Genomic DNA, 25158 nt, shown 5'->3' on the forward strand with positions numbered 1-25158 from the left:
GCCAATTAGATTGAGATTATCTTGTGTGTAGTTGACAATGTACAAAAAAGGGAAATAATGCGAAACAAAAAACAACATGTTTGTTTTTCTGCATTTGCTTCCCTCCTAGGCTTGTCTCTGGTGACACTGTGCTTGGGTTCAAAGAATGGCTCCATGTTCTACCTCTGTCACGCGTGTGAGGACTCGTTTTTGGACATAAGTAAACATCTCGACTCTCCTGAGCACTGCCGCAATTACTATGTAAGTGTTGACCACCACCTTTATACAGAGATACACATCAGCTTGGATAAATGTACTTTTCACTTGAGATTGAATCTTTCCTATTTCCCAGAACTACACCAACCCAGACGTGCTGAGATTCTCATGGATTCCCAGCCCAAAGATTCAAACTATTGTGGATCCTGTGGCCCACAACGACGTCAAGAAGAACTGGGAACAACACACTGGGAGGCTGCAGGTCGGTTGGCATGTGCTGAGCGTTTGGATTTGATCACAGCGTATCAGTGTGATCATGACCACTTTTTCGGCCTGGCGGAGACTATGTTTTGCACCCTGTCCGCCCGTATGCGCGCGCGCGCGTGTGTGTGTGTACGTGTACGTCTGTGTACGTGTACGTCACCCTGGTTGCCAGAGCAAAACCTCTACCCCAATCTTTTCACATGGGCCTGTCTCATTCACTGCCAGAACTTTTTTTTTTTGCGTTTGCCCACTGCCAGAGATCTTTAATTAAAAAAAAAAAGTACTCAGGAGCCGAGATACAAAATGTTTAAGTTTTAAGTTAACAAGGAAGTGGATGGGAGTCTAGATCTTCAACAAATCATATCTCCTTGGTCTTTGGGTTAAAAAAAAAAAAAAAAAATAAGAAAAAAAAAATTAAAAGTCGTTTTAGTCGTTCTTGGCAGAGGGGGCTTAAAGGACAGAAGTCGTTTTAGTCGTTCTAGGCAGGGAATGAGTTAAAGCGCCACCAGGAGGCTGATTTTTGCTAAATATCTTTTTTACAGTACTCCTACAGATTTTGTCCAAACATCACACAAATCAGTACATAGTATCTCTATAGTCATTTAACAAAACTTGTCTTTCAGATTTTTCATATTCCATCCTGATTGGCTAAGATTGGCTTTTGCAGTAGTGCTCCGTTTTGAACAAAAGCCCTCAAGAAATTCCACTAGAAAATTTTCAAATAAGCCTCATGATGGCGCTATAACAGGCCGATTCGTGTTTTTACCTATAACTGGACCGATCTGTGTAAAACGTTGTATTCGCTCTCCTTAGAGGCCAAGGAAAAACCTTTGCCCTGCATTTTTCACATCTGCCTTTTTTATAGCTCCACCAGAAGGCCGACTTATGTAAAACTATTTTTTTTATATTGCTCCTTCAGATTTTATCCAAATCGGTACACATGATCTCTATAGTCATGTGATCAAGACGGATCTGTTAGATTTTTCATATTCCATCCTAATTGGCTAAGATTGACATCTAAAGTTTGCAGGAGTGGCCTATTGATTAAATGTCTTGGATGTTTTAACCAGAAGGAACAGGATGGTTGATGCTTTCAACATCTGCTTGTTTTATTCCATATTTTCTTTGTGCAGGCTCTGGACTTGCCTCCAGATGTGTTTGAAACAGTGAAAGGCACCAGTTATGTCAAAGGTACAGTGCTGCCCCTCTGTTTTATGATGTTTATTTAAAACGTTAATCCTGAATATCGTCTGTCTGTTAGATACATGATCACAGAATTCCACTCCAGTTATCCACTAGCTAACAAGAACACAATTACATTGAATTGCTACAACAATGCAGGCGAGAAATATCTTCCTATTAGATTCTTAAGGACTAACACTAGTATTCATGTGAGCGGTGCAACTGAACTCATGATTCTCCTCTCTCTTTGACAGCAATGGCCACTCTGAGTCAAAATGACAACCTTCTGAAGCGGACCACAGGTCAGTTGATGAGCTGCCTCATTATTTACGCAGTTTGATAAAAACCCTTCAGTAAGAGATCCTTCCTCATTGTGTCAGAAAACAATGTGTTCCAATATTTGTGATCCATCTCTCGCCACAGCTGCAAGACCAAAAAAGATGACTATACAGACATACCTGGGAACCCCCAACAGGAAACATCCCTTTCTAGGTCAGTGGTTCTCAAAACATGTTCCTGTGAAACTGATATGTATTTGGCTGTGGTCTGTGGACCCCCATTTGAAACGATCTGTCAAACACTTTTTGCAAAAAGTAAAATAGGGCTTAAAGGGATAGTTCACCCAAAAAAAAGAAATGCATTTTTTTTCCTATCGATTAGTCATTCCATGGAGACTTGAATTCATTCTATGAGGGACTTTTAAAGAGCTGGCTCATCCGGTGAATGCAGCTACTGTAACTGACTAACTGGTAGAATTGAACCAGAGTTGAACCACATGCTGCTTATTGTCTCCGCCAGGCCGAAAGGCATGGCGAGAGAGTATGTTTTCGCCCCTGTCCGTCCGTCCGTCCGTCCGTCCGTGTGTCCTGTCTGTGTGTTACCAGCTAATCTCTGGCACCGTTGGCCCGGTCGCTCCGAAACTGTGCACACACACTCCTTGGATGCCAATTCAGAACCTCTGCCCCAATTCTTTCACATGGGCCTGTTATAGCGCCACCAGGAGGCCGTCATGCAAATCGGTACACAGTATCTCTATGGTCATGTGATCAACACTATGGTCATGTGATCAACACTATGGTCATGTGATCAACACAAATTTGTCCGATGTCCCATATTCCATCCTCATTGCCTATGGTTGACTTCCAAAGTTTGCAGGATTGGTCCGTTTTGAACAAAAAGCCTCAAACTATGCACGCAGCTTGCGATTTCCGTGAATTTTCACACGCACATTCCCACTAGGCCGAGGAAGAAATGCCACCCTGTTCACATTGGCCTGTTATAGCGCCACCAGCAGGTCTAATTTAGCAAAACACATTTTTGGAACAAAATGCCTCAAATCATGAATGCAGTGTCTGATTGCCGTGTAAGACCTAAGAATAAATGGCACCCTTTTCACATTGGCCTATTATAGCGCCACCAGGAGGCCACAATAACGTACCTGACCTGGCGGAGACCTGTGCTCCGAGGAGCACTTTTTCTAGTTATATATTATTTAACTCTATTGCACCTTTTCATCCCTGCAGGTCTGGAGCACCTGGTGGAATGCAGCAGTGAGGAGCAGACTGACAGACGGTTATATCTCTGCACCGTCTGCAAACTCACTCTAACCGACCACAAGATCATCAATCATCTCCTGGGCTTTTATCACATCCGCTGCTACATTGTAATTTGCTATGACACACTTTGTTTGTTGCATGAAATGGAAACACTCCAGTCAGCATGTTCAATACATATTTTAGTAGCTCTCAATATCAGTACTATTTATGGTCTCCTAGTTTCAGTAAGTGTTCTATAGTGGAAAGAAATATAAAACAGAAAAATAAGAGTGAAATTATAAACCGTTTAGCACTATAGATTCTCTCTCTAATAAATACATAAATAAATATATTTATTCTCTCTCTCTCTGGACACATCTGTATGGGCCACATGGCTCGGCTACATACATTACATTGTGTGTCATAAAATAACTGGTAGATGTTTACTTGGTTAACATTGTGGAATTGTAAAACACCTGGGCCAGTTACTGGGAAACGCAAGAACTCAAGAAATGGGGGAAGTGAGAATCTCCAAAAGGGGGATTCGCCTTTTGGAAGATGTCAGTGAAAATGTGCTCATTTAGCTGCTGGTGGTCAATGTTTGCTCACTCAAACATTGAACTCGATAGAACGTTGTTGCAGCAAACCTCTGTTAAGTTTATTTGTTTGTTTGTTGAACCAGTACACACAAACCAAGAGTAACCTGTCATACAAGACTGACTAAAACTCATACTATGTTAGAATGAAACCCCCAGGCTCATTTTGTAGGTTGGTTTCCAGTTCAGATTAAAAACTACAGCAGGGTAAAATCATGGCAGGCTGCATACAGCTCTCCTTTATAATGTAGTACACTTTGAGGTAAGCAACACAGCTGCACCAGCTAATCTAAATAACGGGTTTGTTGACTGCTATGTATGCTTGCACATTGGCACACACCCATAGACCATATTCACACGGCGGCCATGTTTCTATGAAGTCAATGAAAGTAGTCACCCCGGGTGGCGGCACTTTCAATGTTAAATTCCAATATGGCCGCCGTGTGAATATGGTCTATGGCTCTGGGCCATGCTCTGGCCACACCAACATCTACACACACCCATTATTAATTTGATGATTAAGCTGCAGCTGTGTGGCTTCTGCTGTAGTTTTTTAACCTAAACTAGAAAATAAACTACAAACTCGGCCTGGGTTTCATGGCCCTTTAACCCATTCAATCCGAGAACGCATACTGTGTCATTTTAGATTTTTTTAGCTATAACCATTATTTTATACTTTGGGCTATTCAAAAATAGCACATCTACAAGCTCATATAATAATAATAATAATGGATTTAATTTATAATTTACTTTACATTTTAAAAATCTCAAAGTGCTACAATAGGCAGTTGCATAAAAAGAAACATCACACCATTAAAAACATTGGGAAACTGAAACAAAACAATTAAAACGTGGGGCATAAAGCCTAGAGGTAAAACCAGTGTAGCTAAACAAATGCTTTGTTAAAAAGGCAGGTCTTTAGTCCTCTCTTAAAGCAGTCAACCGACTGTGGTGCTCTCAGGTGGACAGGGAGGGCGTTCCACAGTTCGGGGGCGACCGAGCAAAAAGCCCGGACGCCCATGGTGCGTAGCTTGGCCTTGTGGGTGTTGAGGAGGTTGGTGTTTGAGAGACTAGTTCCTTGAGGTAGGAGGGAGCGTTGCCGTGGATGCACTGATGTGTCAACAGGGATATCTTGTATTGGGTCCGGAAAGTAACGGGAAGCCAGTGGAGTGAACGGAGGATGAGTGTGATGTGCTCATGCTTGCGCACTCTCATCAGGACCCTAGCAGCGCTGGTCTGGGTCAAGGCCTAGGGGCAACTGTTGACTGGTTGGTTCCTTAAGTTGACCTCAGTGTTGTTTGTGTTTCCAGAATGCATGGCATCCCTCTACTCTGCTCAGCAGCTACAATTACACTTCCATGTTTCACAACATGATGCAGGATTTAGCAAAACAGATGGAAGAAATCCATGGAACGACCATCACCGATATGAAGGTAAATCAAGTACAGTAACACTAGAAATACATTTTCTAAGATGCGGTGGTGTATGTTCGTTTTAATAATTGTAAGACCTTCTGTTGTAGCGAGTGGTCCTGCGGCCTGCTTTGTTCTCATCGGTGGAAGGGACCTCCTATGTAGACGGTAAGTTTGTATTTGTATTGTAGTTCCAGCAGAAACACCATTCCCATGTTATTATTCCTAATTTGGGCACATTCAGGGAGCTTAATTTAATGTATTTGTAATATACAGTAGCTTAACTAGTTCGTTAACCCCAAAAATATCATTTTTTCTATTGATTATTCACCCCATGGAGACTTGAATTCATGGATATGTTTTAGTTTTTGCCTAAGCCAATAATATGGCGGTTCCGGTAGGAGACACAAAGGAGACTCTTTGTGTCTCCTACCGGAACCGCTGCCGGTCATCAAATTATTGGCTGAGGAATGCAACAGAAACTAAAAAATATCCATGAATTCAAGTCTCCATGGTAGGGCATTAACGAATAGTGATTTATGGTATTCGAATGATTCGACCCAAAAGTATTCGAATAGTCGATTATTCGGTTTGATTATAAAAAAATTAATAATAAAACAATTAAAAGTTTTTTTTTTTTTTTTTTTTTAATGGCATTGATGACTCGACTCAAGGAATGCGAGTTGACATCACACCAGAGCTCACAGCTGCGTGTCTGCTCTAGAAAAGACACTAAAAAAAAAATCTTTAAAAAAAAAGTTTTTTTTCGAATAATCAAATAGTGTTTTGATAGTCGAATAGTCGGTTTGATATTCGAATATTCGAATATTCGACTATTCTGTGAATGCCCTACTCCATGGGGTGACTAATAGAAAAATAAGTCATTTTAGGGGTGAACTATCCCTTTAAATCACAAAAGAAACTTATTTTAAAAAATATTATAAAAGGACATTTAAATGCAGTGTAATTACAAATAAGGCAATGTTCAAATAAAACAGAAATATAAGGTAATAGAATTACAGTGCAGAATAAATGATATAAAACAATCTATTATTAGAGTATAAAGCTTATAATTATGTCTCTAGATGTCCAGATAAAGGTTTCATTTTATACTTATTGCTTGACTGACTATGTGTAGCCATGGCGACGCTGGAACACTGGAGCAAGATACGCAAGGAGAGCAGCTTGATAACTACCATCACACCAGGAGACAAGCTGGGTAAGTATTAGACTGAAGGAATACTATGACATGATGCATCTGTAAGGGGTTGTCTCGCGTGTTCCATGTAACGTTTGACCCAGGGGTAGGCAGGTTTGATGATGGAGGGGGCCACTATGTTTCCACACTCACTCCAGAGGGCCACATTGCATATACTGTCAGGCAGACACCTCTTATCTCTGTACTTTAACTTTTTTCTCCATTCTATGTCCCACAAAAGTAGCAAAGATAGCCGATCTACATGCTCAAAATGCGTCGTAGTGCGACGCGTTTTGAGCATGTAGATCTGCTATTTTTTGCTATTTTTGAATTGGAATCCTGATTTTTTTTGTTGCTATTTTTGAATTGGAATCGAATCCTGAAAAGTAACATTTTTATTTAATTTAAAATGCATTTACCGTAGTTATACTTATGTTAACTTTATGAACTTAAATACAAATACATTGGACATAAAAAAGGCATTTTAATACTAGTCATTAAGCTACTGATATAGACTGAAGTAATTCAAGCGGGTCATGTTTGCATGTTTGGAATTGTCACAGCTGACATCAATAATACATCAGTATTCCCATATTAAGCTGCGGGCCGCATTAAGTGAAGGTGGGGGCCACATGTGGCCCCCGGGCCGCCAGTTGCCCATGTATGGTTTAACCCATTCAAACCGGGAACACATCTGTGTCATTTTAGATTTATTTTTATCAAAAAATAGCAGATATACATTTTTTTGCTCTTTTTTTCAATGTTGCTTGTCTTTTCAGTTCATGTCCCTGGCAAGATGACAACCAACAATGCCTCTAAAGACCCAGTTTCCGTGAAAGAAAGTAATGTTGCAACAGAGAAGAAAGTGTCAGCAAAGACCTCTGACTCGGAGACCGGTGAGAATTTTTAAGACAAAATGATTTTTTTTGCGGAGGAGGTTCTCCAAAACACAATTGATGAGACCATTTTGTGATTAAAGCTTCCATGCTTTATTGATTACACACACATACGTACATGAACAGGATTGAGTGGCCATAGCTGAGTGGATAGTCGTCTCTAATCAGGTCGTTTCCGGGTTTGGCCCTCCACTCTCCATCTCTGTGTCGAAGAAGAATTCTTAACACCTAACATCCCCCCACCCAGCAAAACTCCTTCGAAACAAGCTATCTGCTTGGTGAATGCAGAAAATCTATTTTCCTTACCCCGGGGACGGTGTAAAACTGCCCTTTCCCATATATCGATATAGCCAGCCTTACTGGGTCTGCTGTCTGCTATGTTTTCCTTTTATAACTTGGCACCACTGAGACGGCACGTTCTCTGCTGGAGTTCTCTCTAGCTGTGTGTGTGTGTGTGTATAGCCACGAGGCAAGGTCCAGCATGCTACTATTGTTGACTTCGTCATAAGTATGGGCAATCCATGTCAACAATAATAATGAGTAATACCAAATTATCATGGGAACGAATCCAAAACTTGTTTTGTTCAACCCTGATATCGCTGCTAACTCAAATATAAGATGACAATAGTGCTTGTTCTCCGGGGGAAGTCACAGACTATTACCTCTTAGATGGGGCCTCTAGAAAGTAATGGTAAAAACGGGTGAAGATAAATGGTAAGGCAAGGGCTATGTTTTGGGTTCGTCATGTATGTGATGGGGTCATTATGGCTGCTACTTTTTTTGTGCTGAGCTAAGGGAACCTATCTGTCTAAAATAGCATACAGTGTACATGTACGGTTAATCACCTCCAGATGTGGTACGTGTGAGAGGCCCCTTTCCTGTCTGCTAGATGTTCATGCTTTTTGTGGTGAGCTTGCAGGCTCTGCGCAGTTTATGACGTGATCATCAAGGTACAGAGAGGGGGGGGGGGGAGTAGAAATATGTTTTTCCATGTTTAAACTATTTTGTTATTGGCTGAGGAGAAGGTTCGGAAAGTGTTCGAGGGTGGTGTTGTCTGGGTCCATGAGTATTTAAGAGGCAGCCTGCTAAGTCCGAGCTCTCTGCTTGCTTGATTCTTGGTTGGACACTTCACGCTTGAAGTCCCCGGTCCCAGGCCCGGACCGTCAATGCCCATGTGCAGTTAGTTGCAGATGAGAAAAATGGACGAAGATGGGCAGACAGTTTTCTTCAATCTTGTTTTCAAATCTTTGAATGTGTATTTATTAAAAGCGGCAATCTGGAACTTGTTTTATTGAATAGTGAGCGGTAGATGTTTGGTCTCAGTCAAGCTGGAGTCCAGGATTTGGACACTGGCTCGTGTCACTTAAAAAGCTTTACATGCACAGAGAATGAGATGCATGTGAATAGGTATTTAGGAATCTTGCACACACCACCTTTAAGTGTCCCAAGTGTGCTAGGACCAATGTACATACTTTACTATCCTGTCTCACTATTACTGTTATTCCATGATTATGCCTTTTCTATATTTTGTATATTCTATGATTATGCCTTTTATATATTTCTTTTATATGTTTTGTGTATTATTATTGATGTTACAATGTCTGAGGAACCCAAACAATTCTTGCCTTATTCTATTATTATTATTATTATTATTATTATTATTATTATTATTATTATTATTATTATTATTATTATTATTATTATTATTATTATTATTATGCCTCTGTGAGCCTGATGGATGTGAAGATGTCTTATGCAATGTTCTGGTTATTAAATATTAATTAATTGTTTTCATTGTTTCGTTCCTTTTATTTCAATGTTGCTTGTCTTTTCAGTTCATGTCCCTGGCAAGCTGACAACCAACAATGCCTCTAAAGACCCAGTTTCCGTCAAAGAAAGTAATGTTGCAACAGAGAAGAAAGTGTCAGCAAAGACCTCTGACTCTGAGACCGGTGAGAATTTTTAAGACAAAATGTTGTTTTTTTGCGGGGGAGGTTCCAAAACACAATTGATGAGACCATTTTGTAATTAAAGCTTCCATGCTTTATTGATTACACACACATACGTACATGAACAGGATGGAGTGGCCATAGCTGAGTGGATAGAGAGGTCGACTGGTAATCAGGTCGCTACCGGGTTTGGCCCTCCACTCTCCATCTCTGTGTCGAAGAACAGAGAACATCACATGTATGTGATGGGGTCATTATGGCTGCTACTTTTGTGCTGAGCTAAGGGAACCTATCTGTCTAAAATAGCATACATGTACTGTTGATCACCTCCAGATGTGGTACGTGTGAGAGGCCCCTTTCCTGTCTGCTAGATGTTCATCCTTTTCGTGGTGAGCTTGCAGGCTCTGCACAGTTTAAATTACACAGCTGGGAAGAAGTCAAGTTTGCAACATGCATGCAGTGGTGGAAAAAGTACTCAGATGTTGTTGTTTTTTTGGAAAGAAATGTTCAGAACCCAAGATATGATGATTTGAAAATGTTCTGCTCCATTCACTCTTTGTTTAACTTCTTACTGAAAAAGGCTGTACCTCGGCTCCTAAGCACTTTTTTTTTTACAATGAATTTTGGCTGTGGCACTTAGAGCCAAACTGCCATAAATAAGCAGGGCACTGAATGAGTTAAGTAAATGTACTTAGTTACTTTCCACTACTGCGTGCATGAATGTGTGTAGCTGTAGTGGCTCAGAGCCTCATGGAATGGAATTCCAATGATCCTCTGAGAGACATACTGTTATCTGTTTCTGTTTCAGATCCCATCCTTCTAATAATTGTTGCTGTCTTTTTTCTTTTTCTTTTCTTCAATGTTGCTCGTATTCTTCTCAGTTCATGTCCCAGGTGATATGGAGCCAATAACACCCAGCAGCACCTCTCATCGTGACCCAGTATCCGTGAAGGAAAGTGATGTTGCAAAACAGAAGGAAGTGGCAGAACAGCGCTCTGACACAATGATGAGTGAAGCCAAAAAAAGTGAGCTTCTCTTTTGTTTGTTTGTTAGAAAAAAACGCTTCCCTTTTTTTTTTTTACAGTCACAAATCATCTGAGATTCTAAAACGTGATGCAAGGGCTCGGCCAATCTGTGAAGCCCATGGGTTGGATTGACCAATCAGGGAGGCCCCTTGGGGGCCCCGACAGGGCTTAAAGGGACAGTTCACCCAACAAAATTACTTATTTTCCATCGATTAGTCACTTGAATTCAGAGACTTGAATTCATGGATATTTTTTTTCACAAGAAATGTGAGCTATGCAGGAAATGTTCTTGTCAGGGGTAAAACGTTTCACAGTAGCTCTTAAGTCACGTACACGGGTATCGTTGAGGTCAACAGTTGCAGAGGTTATCCACATTCCACACAAGCAGGGAGACCCTACAATCCTAGGGCAGGGGTCTTCAACGTTTTCAGCCCAAGGACCCCCTAGTTGAGAGAGAGATGAAGCAGGGACCCCCTACTCTATATTGTATAAAATTGTGTTTCAGATTAAAGTTATTTCTTGGGCGGTGAAACCACCCCTATATGTGAGGTTTGGATATTTGCACACCAAATCCTGCGCTGTGATTGGCCACAAATGTACCCCCCTAACCCTGCACCGTGATTGGCCAATCACAGTCTATTCAGGACTGTGATTGGTTAGGGAAACATGACACATGTGCATATCCCTATAAATAGGACCATAACTTAAAAAAAAACATACATTTGTTTTTTTTAAAGTTATGGTTTCTTCCATCACTTCTTCCATCACTGTGATGACCACTGTGACCACACCGCCCACTTCACACTGGGTGTGATTTTTTTACTTAGTCTGCTATTTTTTCCCTCTACACCTATAGCCTCTTTGCCAAAAATAGCAGATCTACAAGCTCTCAACGCCTCGCGCTGCGAGGCGTTGAGAGCTTGTAGATCTGCTATTTTCGGCTACTGTTCCCCTCAGAAAAGTAATTCTAGGGTTCAAGTGGTTAATGTAAAAAAACGAAATCCTATCACACAAAGATTTGGCGGACCCCCTATAGTAGCTCTGAGGATCCCCTAGGGGTCCCGGACCCCCTGTTGCATAACCGGGTGGGGGGCCCGCATTCCCTACTACTTCCCGACTTGCATTGTTCCCGAGATGATGATAATAATGATTACTATTATTATTAGTATATGATTTGTTTACCTTTGAACATTTTACAGCTACCGCTGAGCCCCCTGGTGGTGAAATGACAGCACAACATCCCACCAATACAGAGCCTCCAACTGCTCTCTCCAAGCTGGAAGAAGGTGTGTGTGTGCGCGTGTGTGCGTGTGCGTGCGTTTGCGTGTGCGTGCGTGCGTGCGTGCGCGCGCGTTGTTATACTGCACATCTCTTTTAATTTTCGTGTCTTGTTTTACAATCTGATTCTGTAACATCGACCTAAAGAACAGGGAAAACTCAGTAACTGTTGCGCCTTTCTTTGTCCTTTGGTCAAGGTTGACTGCAGGTGCGGTGGTCTCAAAAACATAAAGGAAAACTGGCAGAAAAAGACTCGCTCACTGCATACAAATTAAAGAAAACTCCTTAGACAGACTTTGAATGCTCATAGTGTGCTCTGTGCTCATAGTGATTTAAAAAAGCAAAAACATCTAGCTACTCATATTTCTTTCTTGTTTTGCATTTGTTTTTTTCACAGCAAAGCATCCAGTCACGTCTTGCATACTGAGCTATAGTTGCCAGGTGAATGTGAATTCTATTCTCACCACCATAATCTTGACATCATTACCACACTGTACTCGCTTGCCTCTTTCTATAATTCTATAAAGTACAATGTAAGATAATCCAGTGGACTAAAGATGATGCTGATATACATTTAATACATTGCGTGGGTAATTTATACATTTATTTTGACTCTATCAGGTCTGCAATGTGAAATTCAAGACCTCATATGTTTCTCATGTGAAAGGATATAAACACAAGCTGGTGAGGCCATATTTCCATATGTTCACAAGTTAGAATAATCAATTGATTGACTTGCCCAAAACGTTCTGAAATGTGTCCCAATAAAAGGTCTGTCTGTCTGTCTGTCTGTCTGTCTGTCTGTCTGTCTGTCTGTCTGTCTGTCTGTCTGTCTGTCTGTCTGCCTGTCTGTCTGTCTGTCTGGCTGTCTGTCTGTCTGTCTGTCTGCCTGTCTGTCTGTCTGTCTGTCTGTCTGTCTGTCTGTCTGTCTGTCTGTCTGTCTGTCTGTCTGTCTGTCTGTCTGCCTGCCTGTCTGTCTGTCTGTCTGTCTGGCTGGCTGTCTGTCTGTCTGTCTGTCTGTCTGTCTGGCTGGCTGTCTGGCTGGCTGGCTGTCTTTCTTTCTGTCTGCCCACAGGCAATGAAGACAATCTTTGGACCAGAAGGTACTACACAGCATTATACCCTGTTATCTCATGGTCTGTTGTTAACCACATGTACTGTATGTGACATTAATGCATCTTGTTTATTCTTAACCCTCTTGTTCTACAATCACAGCGGATGAACTGGAGAATGAACCAGGTATGACTTATTATTATTCTACTTGTTCTATATGTTGGGTTACTTATCAGAGATGCTTTGGAGAGGATTTCAACATGAGCCCTTATAATAGTGGACGAGTGCTGCTTAAACTAGCAGACATGTTATTATTTTGTCACTGATTGGAGCTTAACTGAAGCTTGCTATCATCTGTAGTGTTCTACATACACAAAATCTTGAAGGAATGCCAGGACATCAAGGACAAACAGCTGATTGAACCAGTCATCGGTGAGTTGGGCTGCAATATGTTATCGTTATATGTCATTCCGTAGCTGCATGGTCATTTGTACTTATTGTGTAAAGGTACTTTATTACGCAGTTGCAAACACAAATGACTCTTGTCCTTGAATAATAATGATTGGAGCATTTTCTTTGTTAAAGGTCTTCTTCATATTTTGACGTGCGTCAGCACCCGAGCTACCATCAAGCCTTTTTGCCTGTGCCGGGTTTGCAAGTGGTTGTTTCCTGCAACTGCAACCAAGTTCAGAGACCATCTGAGGGGTCCATTACACATCCAACAGACTCTGGTGAGTCATTTAATTTCTACAAACATTTTTGTGGCATGTACGTTTTGATTTGGTTAATCTATAAGCATCAAATAGATTTAAAAATAGAATCTACATTTTACCAGTATTCTTTACTGACTGACTGACCGACCGACCATTTGGTGCTATTTGGTTTCACCATTGTTATAAAATGTTTAACTAGTCCCCTTGTCTGCACCATTGCCTTCATTAGTGATGTTGTTAGCTACGCGTCTGATACACCTATTATTTCAAAATGACGCATTCAACTCTACCAATGCATTCAGAATCAGAAAATCTGAATCAGCTTTATTGTCACATCACAGGTTTACAGAAGCAAAAAGTGTGTTTTTGTGATTTCCACAAAAGAAGAATGGGGGGAGGGGCAAGGGGGAAGAGAGATCATTACAAAAAATATCAGGGGACACACAATATTTGACTATCTACTGTATCTACTGTAGGTTGAAAGATAATAGTGAAACTGATGAAAATACACTCGTTTGTGAACATGTGTCTGTAATGTTCATATTATAATACTGTATATTAAAGTACTGAACATGCAAATACTGTTGTCATGCCTGTATAACACAGCCCTGAATGAAGGAAAAACTCCTTTCACTGTTATGTCTGCAAGGTGGCAGTATACAAATCCTTCACTACTTTTAATCATATCATATGATAGACAATCTCATTCAACCGACCAGTGTTTCTTCTATATATCAGTAATAACAGAGCCACATACCACAAACTGAGCATTGATTGAGCGTATTTCATCGCTGTCATGCCCATGGGGCTTTCTATTTGTTCTCTTTGATTCAATGTGTGCTGTAGATGCACCAGAGTCCTGCAAGACTGCCATTTGCCTGGAAGGAAAAGGAGAATTATGAGCTCCTAAGAGCCTTGGCCTGGGAGGAGGAGAAAGCTCAAGGACCTAAACACATGGTGCTCAAGGTAAAATAGCAAACAAAGCACTTTGGAATTCATTGATCCTCATCTAAGGCTGTGTGGTGTATTAAACCTTGACATGTTCCATTTTTTCAGATAATTGATCTCCCAAGCAGGATTCTTAGCATGCTCAGCAACAGCTTCCCGCATGGTGAGTACTGGCCTTGCTATCAAACGTATTGGCCCACCTCCCTCCACCCCACTGTCCTACACTATCTAATGGTTTCTAACTGGGGTGTAAGCGTACATGGAAGTGTCAGTTCTGTTCAGCTGTCGTTTTTTTTCTTTTTTCCGGTACAGTAAGGGGAAAAAACATATAACATAAAATGTCTTGTTTATTACGCCCCCTTGGCCTCGGAGCCGTGTCTATAACCACGCCCCGCTTCTGTAACGTACGCGGTGATTCCGTGGCGTTTTTAGCTTATCTAAAATGTGTCGCAAATTATTTTTATTAGTATTTTATTACGGTTAGGTTTAGGCATAGTTTTTGTCGCTCCAAGCGGCCCACTTGGTGAGAACAGACTGCAGCGCCTAATATTAAGTGTGGAAGTATTTAGGCAAAAAAAACGGTTACACTGAGTTACAGCGATCCGGTGGGAAAGGCACAGGAAAGCAGGAAACAGTTCAACTTTGGGAGAGGAGCGCTGCTCTTTTGATCCTCCTGCCTGTGTCCGGCAACCCGGTGATTTATGGCCCGACGTTGAATTGTTATCACAGCACAGCCATGAGAAGGAAGCACCCTAATCTTTATAATGGTCTCACTCTGGGGGTCTGGGCCATTGTTATGGTCTCACAGTGTCACACACAGTGTTGTGGAGATGAAAGTGCAGGGGGTCAAGTCAGGTCAGAGAAGGGGCTGGGGTGTGTCGGGGGGGGGGGGGGGTTAGACCACTCTCTCCCTGACTTTTCTGGTCCCTTCTGCTCGGACCCCAAAGGTTTTTGATTGATTGATTGAATACTTTATTAGTCAGAAATGCAAACACAGTCAGGTACAGTCAGACATGAACCCATTTAGACCTGAGGCATTTAAACGCCTTCTAAATCCTAACCTAAGTTTTCAAAAAATATATATACATACTAGCAACATCTAAAATGACACAGACGCTTCCCCGGTTTTAAAGGTATAACAACGTATAGTCTTTCCCGGTCTTAGTGGGTTGAGGTCTAAAAGGACAACACAAAAAAAGTCCCGGGGACTTGTTTCCATTGTGGTCCTATGTATTCAATTCCTTTTTACACAATAATACATGTCATCAGCAAATACAAAACACTATATGTACAAAGGAGAAAAAGGAAACACAGTGGCAGTGAATAACGCCTCCTTTCGATGGGAATTTACATTGACCTCCCCTTGTGGTCTCCTGATAGATGTTTTTACAGGCCAATTTTGAAAGAAACCAGTGATTCACATCCTTTAAACGGATGGTGTCAGGGCATTCCACATCTTGGTGGCAGAGTAGTAGAATGAGAATTTCCCCATGTTTGTTTAAAATTTGTCTGGCACCAGATTTGTCTGGCACCAGACCGCATGGGGCGGCCATAGCTGAGTGGTTAGTGAGCCCGCCTAGGGAGCCAGAGGCCCTGGTTGCCCCAGGTTCGATTCCAGGCCAAGCCAGCATATGTGTCGATGAAATGAAATTTGTCCCTGAGCAAGACTCTTAACCCCTAATTGCTCACAGGTTCTTATTGGAAACAAGACCGCAAGGACTTAATTGAACGACCTGTTAAAAAAAGGAATTATCCTTATCGTGGCTCTAGTGTTGTGGCTTTGGGTGTCACTCACTTTCGGAGAAGTAGTTTGACATGTATGAGGCGTATTGAGGGTACTGTCCCTTTGACTATCAACCCCCCACCACCAACTCCATGGTTACCCGACCTTTAACCCATTAAGACGTGCAACGCATCTGTGTCATGTTAAGATTTCTTTGGCTATTCAAAAATAGCAGATCTACAAGCTCATGAGCTTGTAGATCAGCTATTTTTTGAATTCATCATGAACATTTGTGCAAATCTAATTCAAATCTTTGCTTCTGGGGGGTCCCTGGAACAACATATTTTGAGATGGGGGTCCGCGACCAAATACATATAATTTTGGGGTTCCTTGACATGGAAAGGTTTGAGAACCACTGATATTATAGCAACATAAGTTTTTTTTTTTTAAAGAGTTTGTAGAAGACATCTGTAGAATCCCCAGAAGCAAAGATTTGAGTTAAAAGTGTAAAAAAAAATACTGTATATATTCAAAGATTTGTACAAATTTTCACGATTTAAGAAAAATAGCAGAGCACAAGCTCATAGCACGGCGCTATGAGCTTGTAGATCTGCTTTAAAGTGTATCAACTGGCCAGCCAAATGGGTTATTGGTAGGCCTATGTAAGTGATCTAATTGTATATCCGCTCATGCGCTCATTATTTATCCTCCAAAATCATGAAGGCTACTTTGAAAATAAATAATTCACCGTATCCAAAAACTTAGTTACTGGACTTTGGCTTTCTAGGGCATTGTATTGTTTAAAGCATTATGAGTGTTACGAGTTCTATAATAATACGAGTATATAATAATACATTGTTGTAAGCAGATTATAATGCATTATAAGTATGTTTATGATGAACTATGGACATTGGCTTCATGATAAGGAGTGTTTCTGTTCTCGTTTAGTTTTTATTTGTTTGGTACACACCTGTACCGAACCAAATGCCCTGTAGCGAAACGGTTCGATACGAATAAGTCTCGAAGTTACACCTCTTTTTTCTAAAAGGTTTCGAGACAGTCTGCGAGACGCTTAATGAGATCTACCTCAATGGCTGGACGTATGAAGGTTAGTGATGTTAACATAGCAGTGTTGTGTGCTTGCTTCCCGTTCATTATCTAAATAGTGTTTGTGTTTTATTTTGACATGTTCTGTTTTGTGTGTGTATGCGTAGATCCAAAGATGGTCACACTTCATGAACTGCAGGAAACAATCTCCTCTGACAAATATCCTCAGCTGGGTGAGTACCACTGCAACCACTTCAAAGGGCTGTCCACACCAAGCACTAATAAATAGTTATATAATAAATACCATTATGTATTTATTTTCCAGGGGGGTCCCCAGGTAAATGATTGACAGGTTCTCAGTCACACTGGCAGATACAAAAGTTACAAAGCTACGCAGCATTTTTGTAGCTTTGTATCTTTGTGGCCGAAGTTGAAACCAGCTCAACGTTTTTGTAGCTTTGTAGCTGTTGTAGCTTTTGTAGCAGCTACAAACGGCACAAATGTCGCTGGCTTCCGTTGAGAAAGGATGGTAGCCTGTATCATTGTGGTTGCCAGTGTGAACGCGGCATTACAGGTTTAATTACAGCGAATTTGACATTGTAGATTGGTTTCCCAGAGATACAAAGTGTATAAAAAGGGGGTCCATTGTCTATATAAAAAACTGGGTGTCTTTAAAATTGCAATGGTTGAGAATCACTGCAGTACATGGCAATGCTGTATGCCTAACCTCTAAGTAATCTGGTAGACTTGCTTTGATGATTTTATCTGAATGTCATCTTTCCCTGACAGGTCTGCAGTTTCTAGTTCGACACATATCTGACTTGGGACCGTGGAGATCTGTATGTTTACTCTGTGAGAGAAACCTGGGCGAACTTGAATTCAGCTCCCATGTATTCAGTCTAGAACACGTCAAAAAGTTTCTGGTGAGTACACAGTAATAATGGCCTCAAATGGCCTCACATTTCTCCTTTTGTAACAAATAGAGCTAGCGGTAAATACCACTATGTATTGTATGTATGTTAGGGGTGTAACGATACGTTTTAACAACGATTCGATACGTATCACGATACTTGGTTGTCGATACGATACATGAACGATACAGGTTAATTTAGAACGATACGATACGTTTCGATTCAGCGATTTAGTCGATACGATACATGAACGATACAGGACAGGTTAATTTAGAACGATACGATTCGATTCAATGATTTAAAATCGATATAGTAACTATTTATTTACCCAAAAATTCGGTGTGAAAAATAAATACCTGGATACTGGATATAAACCCCTCTTTCTCTTTTCTTCTTCTTAAAAGTACTTAGTATTGATATAATTGATTATTTGCATTGCAGAACGATTCGATACGATTATTTGCATTGCAAAACGATTCGATACGATTCAAAGTCAAACGATACGATATTTAGCTGTTTGCATATCGATATAGTAGATCGTTGAAAATTCAAAACGATGCATCGATGCAGTTACTGTATCGTTACGGGCCTAATGTATGTACATATATTCATACTGTATGTACGTAACATGTACAGTATGTATGTATGTATGTATGTATGTATGTATTTAGAGTAGCCAATCATTAAAAATGTTTGCCTTTTTCCCTGAAGACTTGCAATAAACAAGGTAAATAATCACATTAACTCTCTCAGTGCCACACAACGAGATATCCCGAGTTTTTACTGAATGCCCTCAGTGCCAAGAACGAAAGATCCTGAGTTAAAAAAATATATATATATATATATTATTATTATTATTATTTATTTATTTTTGGAGAAAAAAAAATCAGAACCCAAGATATCATTATCTGAAGATTTGCAGCTCCATCCACTCCTTGTTTAACTTATAACTGAAAAAGGCTGTATCTCGCTTCCTAAGCACTTTTTTTTTACTTTGAAAAAAAACAAAACATGGCTGGCACAGTATGAACATATTTTTTTATTTCATTGGCACTGAGAGAGTTAATAGAGAACCTCCGTGTGTGTGTGTGTGTGTGTGTGTGTGTGTGTGTGTGTGTGTGTGTGTGTGTGTGTGTGTGTGTGTGTGTGTGTGTGCGTGTGCGTGTGCGTGCATGTTGTAGACAAAAGCCCACCCAGGCTCACTGAATTGTGAAGCAAACAGAACTCCTGACATGTTGCTGGACTTTGCAAAGCAGGCAGCGGAAATCCACTCACCTGGTCACATACAGGTACACTCTATTCATCAAGTACACTCTAGGCTACACATCAACTACACTCTTCTAGATGTCATGAATTAAATGCAGTTCTGTTTCAACATACACTTAATCTCTGTGTTTTCTATCTTACAGAAAGTGAGAAAAGTGAGCATCCCCTGTCCATATAACTATAGAAACGGTGAGTGTGGTTATGGGCATGAGGAGAGAAAGTTGTTAGATCGTTCACATGCTGTTTGCTATCCTATCACACAATGATTTGGTGGACCCCCTATCGTAACTCTTAGGACCCCCTAGGGGTCCTGGACCCCCTGTTGAAGACCCCTGCTCTATATTAATGATTACCAAAAAAACAAAACAAAAAAAACCTTGCTTCGAGAGTAATGGAGCATTCATAAAAGTTTTTAATGTGAATGCAACTAGCAGTTGGTGTACAGTAGTTCTGTAGTTCTCAAACCTTTTCATGTCAAGGACCCCCAAATTAACATGTACTTGGCCGCGGACCCCCCATCTGAGAATATTTTGTGCCTGGGTACAAGATTTGTTAAAATGTTTAAAAAACGTTTTTTTTCTTTTTATAGCTGATCTAAAAGCTCATAGTCAGGGGATATTAGCAGACAGATTTCCAATCTTGGAATAAATTCCTTACCAAAAGAAATCTTCACCAATGTGTTTGTAAAGGTGTCTAGTAACACATCTCACAAAGACTGAAATTCAGTTTCCCTAGGAGAATTTTTGACAGCTGCTGAAAGTTGGGGTACCCACCATTTCCATGCAGGGCAAAAAAAATCTAATTTTAATTCTGTTTTAAGTAGCATGTGAGGGGTCAAACTAGGGTGTTTTTATGATTCTGAATCCATTGCAAGCATTTGTTTTGCACCAAAACCACTCCTTGGGCTAAAAACAGCCCAATCTCAATGGGCTTTTTACACAAAAAGTATACCTGGACAAGGATGGCTATGGCCGTTTTTAGCCCAAGGAGTGGTTTTGGTGCAAAACAAATGCTTGCAATGGATTCAGAATCATAAAAACACCCTAGTTTGACCCCTCACATGCTACATAAAACAGAATAAAAATTTGATTTTTTTTGCCCTGCATGGAAATGCAGGGAAATGGTGGGTACCCCAACTTTCAGCAGCTGTCAAAAATTCTCCTAGGGAAACTGAATTTCAGTCTTTGTGAGATGTGTTACTAGACACCTTTACAAACACATTGGTGAAGATTGTTTTTGGTAAGGAATTTATTCCAAGATTGGAAATCTTTCTGCTAATATCCCCTGACTATCACTATGCATCACAGTGTGACGCTTTGTGAGCTTGTAGATTGTCTCTTTTTTTTGTCTACCTGGACCCCACTTTGAGAACCGCTGCTATTGAGCAGTGATTCCCAAACACTGGGTCGGAACCCATTTGTGGGTCGCAGACACATTTGTATGGGGTCGCGAGTAAATATGTAGAATAATGTCATTTATGGTGGCAGTACAGTTGATGATTTAGCTGCACATATCTGTCTGTTCCAGTTGTCATCGCCCTGCAAAGGACAAAGAAGATGGAGGGTGGACAGCTTTTTCCTGGTTTACGAGTAGGAGAGAAATTGGGTAAGACAAGTCACATGTTTCTGTCCAGAGACAACTTGGGACTGAAATGCTCTTGTCGTTGAACCCATTAAGACCAGGAACGCATCTGTGTCATTTTTTAGATTTCTTTGGCTATAAAAAAATAGCAGATCTACAAGCTTACATATCTACATATTCTGGGGGGGACAACATCAGCCCAAAATTGCCGGTCTACAAGCTCACAACGCGTCATGTTTTGACACGTTGTGAGCTTGTAGATCGGCTATTTTTGGTGAAGAGATTTGGTGTAGACGGAAAAAAGCCGTCCCAGTACAAAGGTCCAGTTTACTAAGTCTAGAGCATTGGTTCCTTGGGGCGGGGGGGGGGGGGGGGGGGGGTTCCAGGGGATCCCCAGCAAGGGGCTCCCCCAACAAAAGTAGTTCATATAGCATCACAATTATTTACAATTTACAGCAGATCTACAAGCTCACAGTGTGTCACTTCGTGCCACACTGCAAGTTTGTAAAAAAAAAAATTATGTTGGATTTTTTTTTTACTGCTTATATTTATAATATACATGTATATGTCACAGGGAAATTGGCATTCCAGGGAAATTGACTCAGCAGAGCTAGAGGCGCGAGTGCCCACGCCGACCGGCCGAAGGTCTGCTAGTCGAATCAGCGCCGTCCGAGTTGTGAACCGATAGGGGGAGAATAGATCTTTTCATGGGTTGCAGTCTATGGTTACTATCCAGTGTCCACGACGACACACATGTGTGCGTGTGCATGTGTGCGCATGCACACACGCACACGCGTGCGCACACATATACCTAACACAATACCTAATAGTACAATGATTATATTGAAAGAAACATTGACTCAGAAATGATGACTGAAGTTTCTGAGCCCGACCATTAACACATTGATTGCCTAGATCGAGTTAACTCGTTTTTAGAATCCATCGCTTGATTGCCTAGATCGAGTTAACTCGTTTTTACATTTTTGGGGGAATATTCCACAAGGGGCGACCTAACACAGCTTTGGAATGATCGATCGTCTCTCAGAGAAGAAAAATGTGGATGTGACATCATTCCAAAAAACGTCACTTCCATCCGCCCCAATGATGGGATTTTCAGAAAAACGGCTGTAACTCAGTTTCTTTTTTTTCCATTGAAAACCACCCGTTTTCAGCGGACCAAAGCTCCAAAATGGCGGATTGCGGTTGGAAACTTTTCGTTCCCATGGATACACAGATCCTTCCGTCTACTCACAGGAAACTTTTTCCGTGTGTTTTTTTTACACAATGTCGGTTCCACGGCGTTTCAAATATCATCGGATTGAGGTAATTATACGCCGGCACGGGGATAGAAAACTATGTTTAATATCTTGGCAATCAATGTGTTAATGCCAAGAGACGTTTCATAGATGTATTTTTCTAATTCAGAATGTTGTCTATCAGTTGCTCACTCAGTCTGATTATGGTGATGCGTGTAAGTTAGTTGATGCTTCTAGGTTTTGACATCCAAGCAGCAAAGCCAGCACACTGGGGAACAAACAGACACGTGCAGCAGGTCTCAATTTACTCAAACGTATTCAAGGCAACGGCACAGCTTCTTTTTGTTTAAACAGTTCACAGAGATAAGAGGGGGGGGGGGGGGGTTTACTGTACATCTGTCGGTCACATTTTGATTCCAAGAAGAGAGACACAGGTGTGTGTTACATGCCATTCCCACACATGTGCTGTGCATATACACTCAGATAACGTCTCTGTCGGGTGGAAACCTCATATGTCCAAAACTGTTACTTTTCAGCATTCAAAAACAAAAACGCTCAAAGCTCAAAACGCGTCGCTTTGCGCCGTGTTTCGACCTTGTGGATCTGCTACTTTTGATGCTTTTCTGTGACGCTATATGATCAAGTAGGGTGTTAACACTTACCCTGCCAGAGTTTTTTTAGAGCAGTCTGTAGCCTCTGCCAGGGTTTTGAACGATTTTGTTACCTTTTCAAGTAGCCACAGAATTTTTTTCTCCAGTATCTTTGGACATTTTTATCTCCTTGTTCGTTTTGAATATCGAAAAAAAATCAATATTAAATAATTAGAGAATCTTTTTAGATTTTATTTATTTATTTATTTTATTTTATTTTCTTGACGTTTATAAACGTCTTTGGCAGGCAACAGCAAATTTCTCAAAGACGTTTATAAACGTCTTTGGCAGTTATTGTGTTAAATTACGAAAAATATTAAAATATGGAGATGCAAGGTTTCTGACAGCAACGACGAACAAGCTGGTGGAAAATGGATTGAGAGACAGGAGACGTGGGTTTTACTGCATGCATTCTTCTGTCAGGGGAAAGGTTACAACAGTTCATGTACAGTAGCTACTCTTGAGTCACGTTCTCTTTGGAGGTAATCGTTCCATATACAATGATCAATCATTTACAAGAGTGAGAGACATCGCTCACCCACACAAAGGGTTCACACACAACTACAACTAGTGTCAATGAGATGAACCTTCTTGTGATTGAGCCACACCAGTCAAAATATTATTGATTATTGAGTAATAATCATAACAGATACTGTATGCAGTAAATAATTGACCCATAGTCAATTAATGCATGATTTTACACAAACATTAGTTGTCCCTGGACAAAAAACAGGAAGTAAAGCTAATGTAATGAATGTTATTATGCCCTATTAACTTAAGTTATATACTAATTATACTAACTATATTACTAACTATAAGTTTTTGCTTATTTTGTCAGTTGCCAGTATCACCTTGTGTTGTTTCTCAGTCCCTACAGAGACTCTGAAGGAGATTGACAGTGACCTTGGGAGTGACACAAGTCCTGAAATGACCAAGAAGCCTGAGGGAGATGCTGACACTCCACAACACCCAAATGTGAAGGATCCCTCACATCCAGATGTGAAGGATCCCACATTACAGCATCCAGATGTGAAGGATCTCACTCCACGGCCTCCAGATGTGAAGGATCCCACTCCAAAGCATCCAGATGTGAAGGTTCCCACTCCAAAGCATCCAGATGTGAAGATTCCCACATCACAGCATCCAGATGTGAAGGTTCCCACTCCAAAGCATCTTGATGTGAAGGATCCCACTCCAAAGCATCCAGATGTGAAGGTTCCCACTCCAAAGCATCCAGATGTGAAGGTTCCCACTCCAAAGCATCCAGATGTGAAGGTTCCCACTCCAAAGCATCTTGATGTGAAGGATCCCACTCCAAAGCATCCAGATGTGAAGGTTCCCACTCCAAAGCATCCAGATGTGAAGGTTCCCACTCCACAGCATCCAGATGTGAAGGTTCCCACTCCAAAGCATCCAGATGTGAAGGTTCCCACTCCAAAGCATCCAGATGTGAAGGTTCCCACTCCAAAGCATCCAGATGTGAAGGTTCCCACTCCAAAGCATCCAGATGTGAAGGTTCCCACTCCAAAGCATCCAGATGTGAAGGTTCCCACTCCAAAGCATCTTGATGTGAAGGATCCCACTCCAAAGCATCCAGATGTGAAGGTTCCCACTCCAAAGCATCCAGATGTGAAGGTTCCCACTCCAAAGCATCCAGATGTGAAGGTTCCCACTCCACAGCATCCAGATGTGAAGGTTCCCACTCCAAAGCATCCAGATGTGAAGGTTCCCACTCCAAAGCATCCAGATGTGAAGGTTCCCACTCCAAAGCATCCAGGTGTGAAGGTTCCCACTCCAAAGCATCCAGATGTGAAGATTCCCACATCACAGAATCCAGATGTGAAGGTTCCCACTCCAAAGCATCCAGATGTGAAGGTTCCCCATCCAAAGCATCCAGATGTGAAGATTCCCACATCACAGCATCCAGATGTGAAGGTTCCCACTCCAAAGCATCCAGATGTGAAGGTTCCCACTCCAAAGCATCCAGATGTGAAGGATCCCACTCCAAAGCATCCAGATGTGAAGGTTCCCACTCCAAAGCATCCAGATGTGAAGGTTCCCACTCCAAAGCATCCAGATGTGAAGGTTCCCACTCCAAAGCATCCAGATGTGAAGGTTCCCACTCCAAAGCATCCAGATGTGAAGGTTCCCACTCCAAAGCATCCAGATGTGAAGGATCCCACTCCAAAGCATCCAGATGTGAAGGATCCCACATCACAGCATCCAGATGTGAAGGTTCCCACTCCAAAGCATCCAGATGTGAAGGTTCCCACTCCAAAGCATCCAGATGTGAAGATTCCCACATCACAGCATCCAGATGTGAAGGTTCCCACTCCAAAGCATCCAGATGTGAAGGTTCCCACTCCAAAGCATCCAGATGTGAAGGTTCCCACTCCAAAGCATCCAGATGTGAAGGATCCCACTCCAAAGCATCCAGATGTGAAGGATCCCACATCACAGCATCCAGATGTGAAGGTTCC

General features: G+C 41.3%; 1 protein-coding gene across 1 annotated transcript in view; it reads left to right on the forward strand.

Moving 5' to 3' along the window:
- LOC308094910 (uncharacterized protein) overlaps positions 1 to 25158 on the forward strand; it is a 103194-nt gene that overhangs the window by 57491 nt on the left and 20545 nt on the right. The window contains exons 6-34 of the mRNA XM_080441733.1: positions 110 to 240; positions 332 to 457; positions 1593 to 1650; positions 1896 to 1943; positions 2065 to 2133; positions 3165 to 3304; positions 5083 to 5205; positions 5295 to 5352; positions 6323 to 6403; positions 7162 to 7278; positions 9114 to 9230; positions 10109 to 10252; positions 11452 to 11538; positions 11928 to 11971; positions 12152 to 12214; positions 12606 to 12633; positions 12746 to 12769; positions 12944 to 13015; positions 13169 to 13314; positions 14143 to 14262; positions 14353 to 14407; positions 17016 to 17075; positions 17182 to 17247; positions 17804 to 17937; positions 19107 to 19214; positions 19335 to 19380; positions 20719 to 20796; positions 23547 to 23893; positions 24479 to 24613. Coding sequence (XP_080297859.1) covers positions 110 to 240; positions 332 to 457; positions 1593 to 1650; positions 1896 to 1943; positions 2065 to 2133; positions 3165 to 3304; positions 5083 to 5205; positions 5295 to 5352; positions 6323 to 6403; positions 7162 to 7278; positions 9114 to 9230; positions 10109 to 10252; positions 11452 to 11538; positions 11928 to 11971; positions 12152 to 12214; positions 12606 to 12633; positions 12746 to 12769; positions 12944 to 13015; positions 13169 to 13314; positions 14143 to 14262; positions 14353 to 14407; positions 17016 to 17075; positions 17182 to 17247; positions 17804 to 17937; positions 19107 to 19214; positions 19335 to 19380; positions 20719 to 20796; positions 23547 to 23893; positions 24479 to 24613 — 2825 coding nt within the window. The remainder of the gene's footprint in view (positions 1 to 109; positions 241 to 331; positions 458 to 1592; positions 1651 to 1895; positions 1944 to 2064; positions 2134 to 3164; positions 3305 to 5082; positions 5206 to 5294; positions 5353 to 6322; positions 6404 to 7161; positions 7279 to 9113; positions 9231 to 10108; positions 10253 to 11451; positions 11539 to 11927; positions 11972 to 12151; positions 12215 to 12605; positions 12634 to 12745; positions 12770 to 12943; positions 13016 to 13168; positions 13315 to 14142; positions 14263 to 14352; positions 14408 to 17015; positions 17076 to 17181; positions 17248 to 17803; positions 17938 to 19106; positions 19215 to 19334; positions 19381 to 20718; positions 20797 to 23546; positions 23894 to 24478; positions 24614 to 25158) is intronic.

This window comes from Gymnoscopelus braueri (assembly GCF_963280865.1).
Source record: "Gymnoscopelus braueri genome assembly, chromosome: 11".
Lineage (NCBI taxonomy): Eukaryota > Metazoa > Chordata > Actinopteri > Myctophiformes > Myctophidae > Gymnoscopelus > Gymnoscopelus braueri.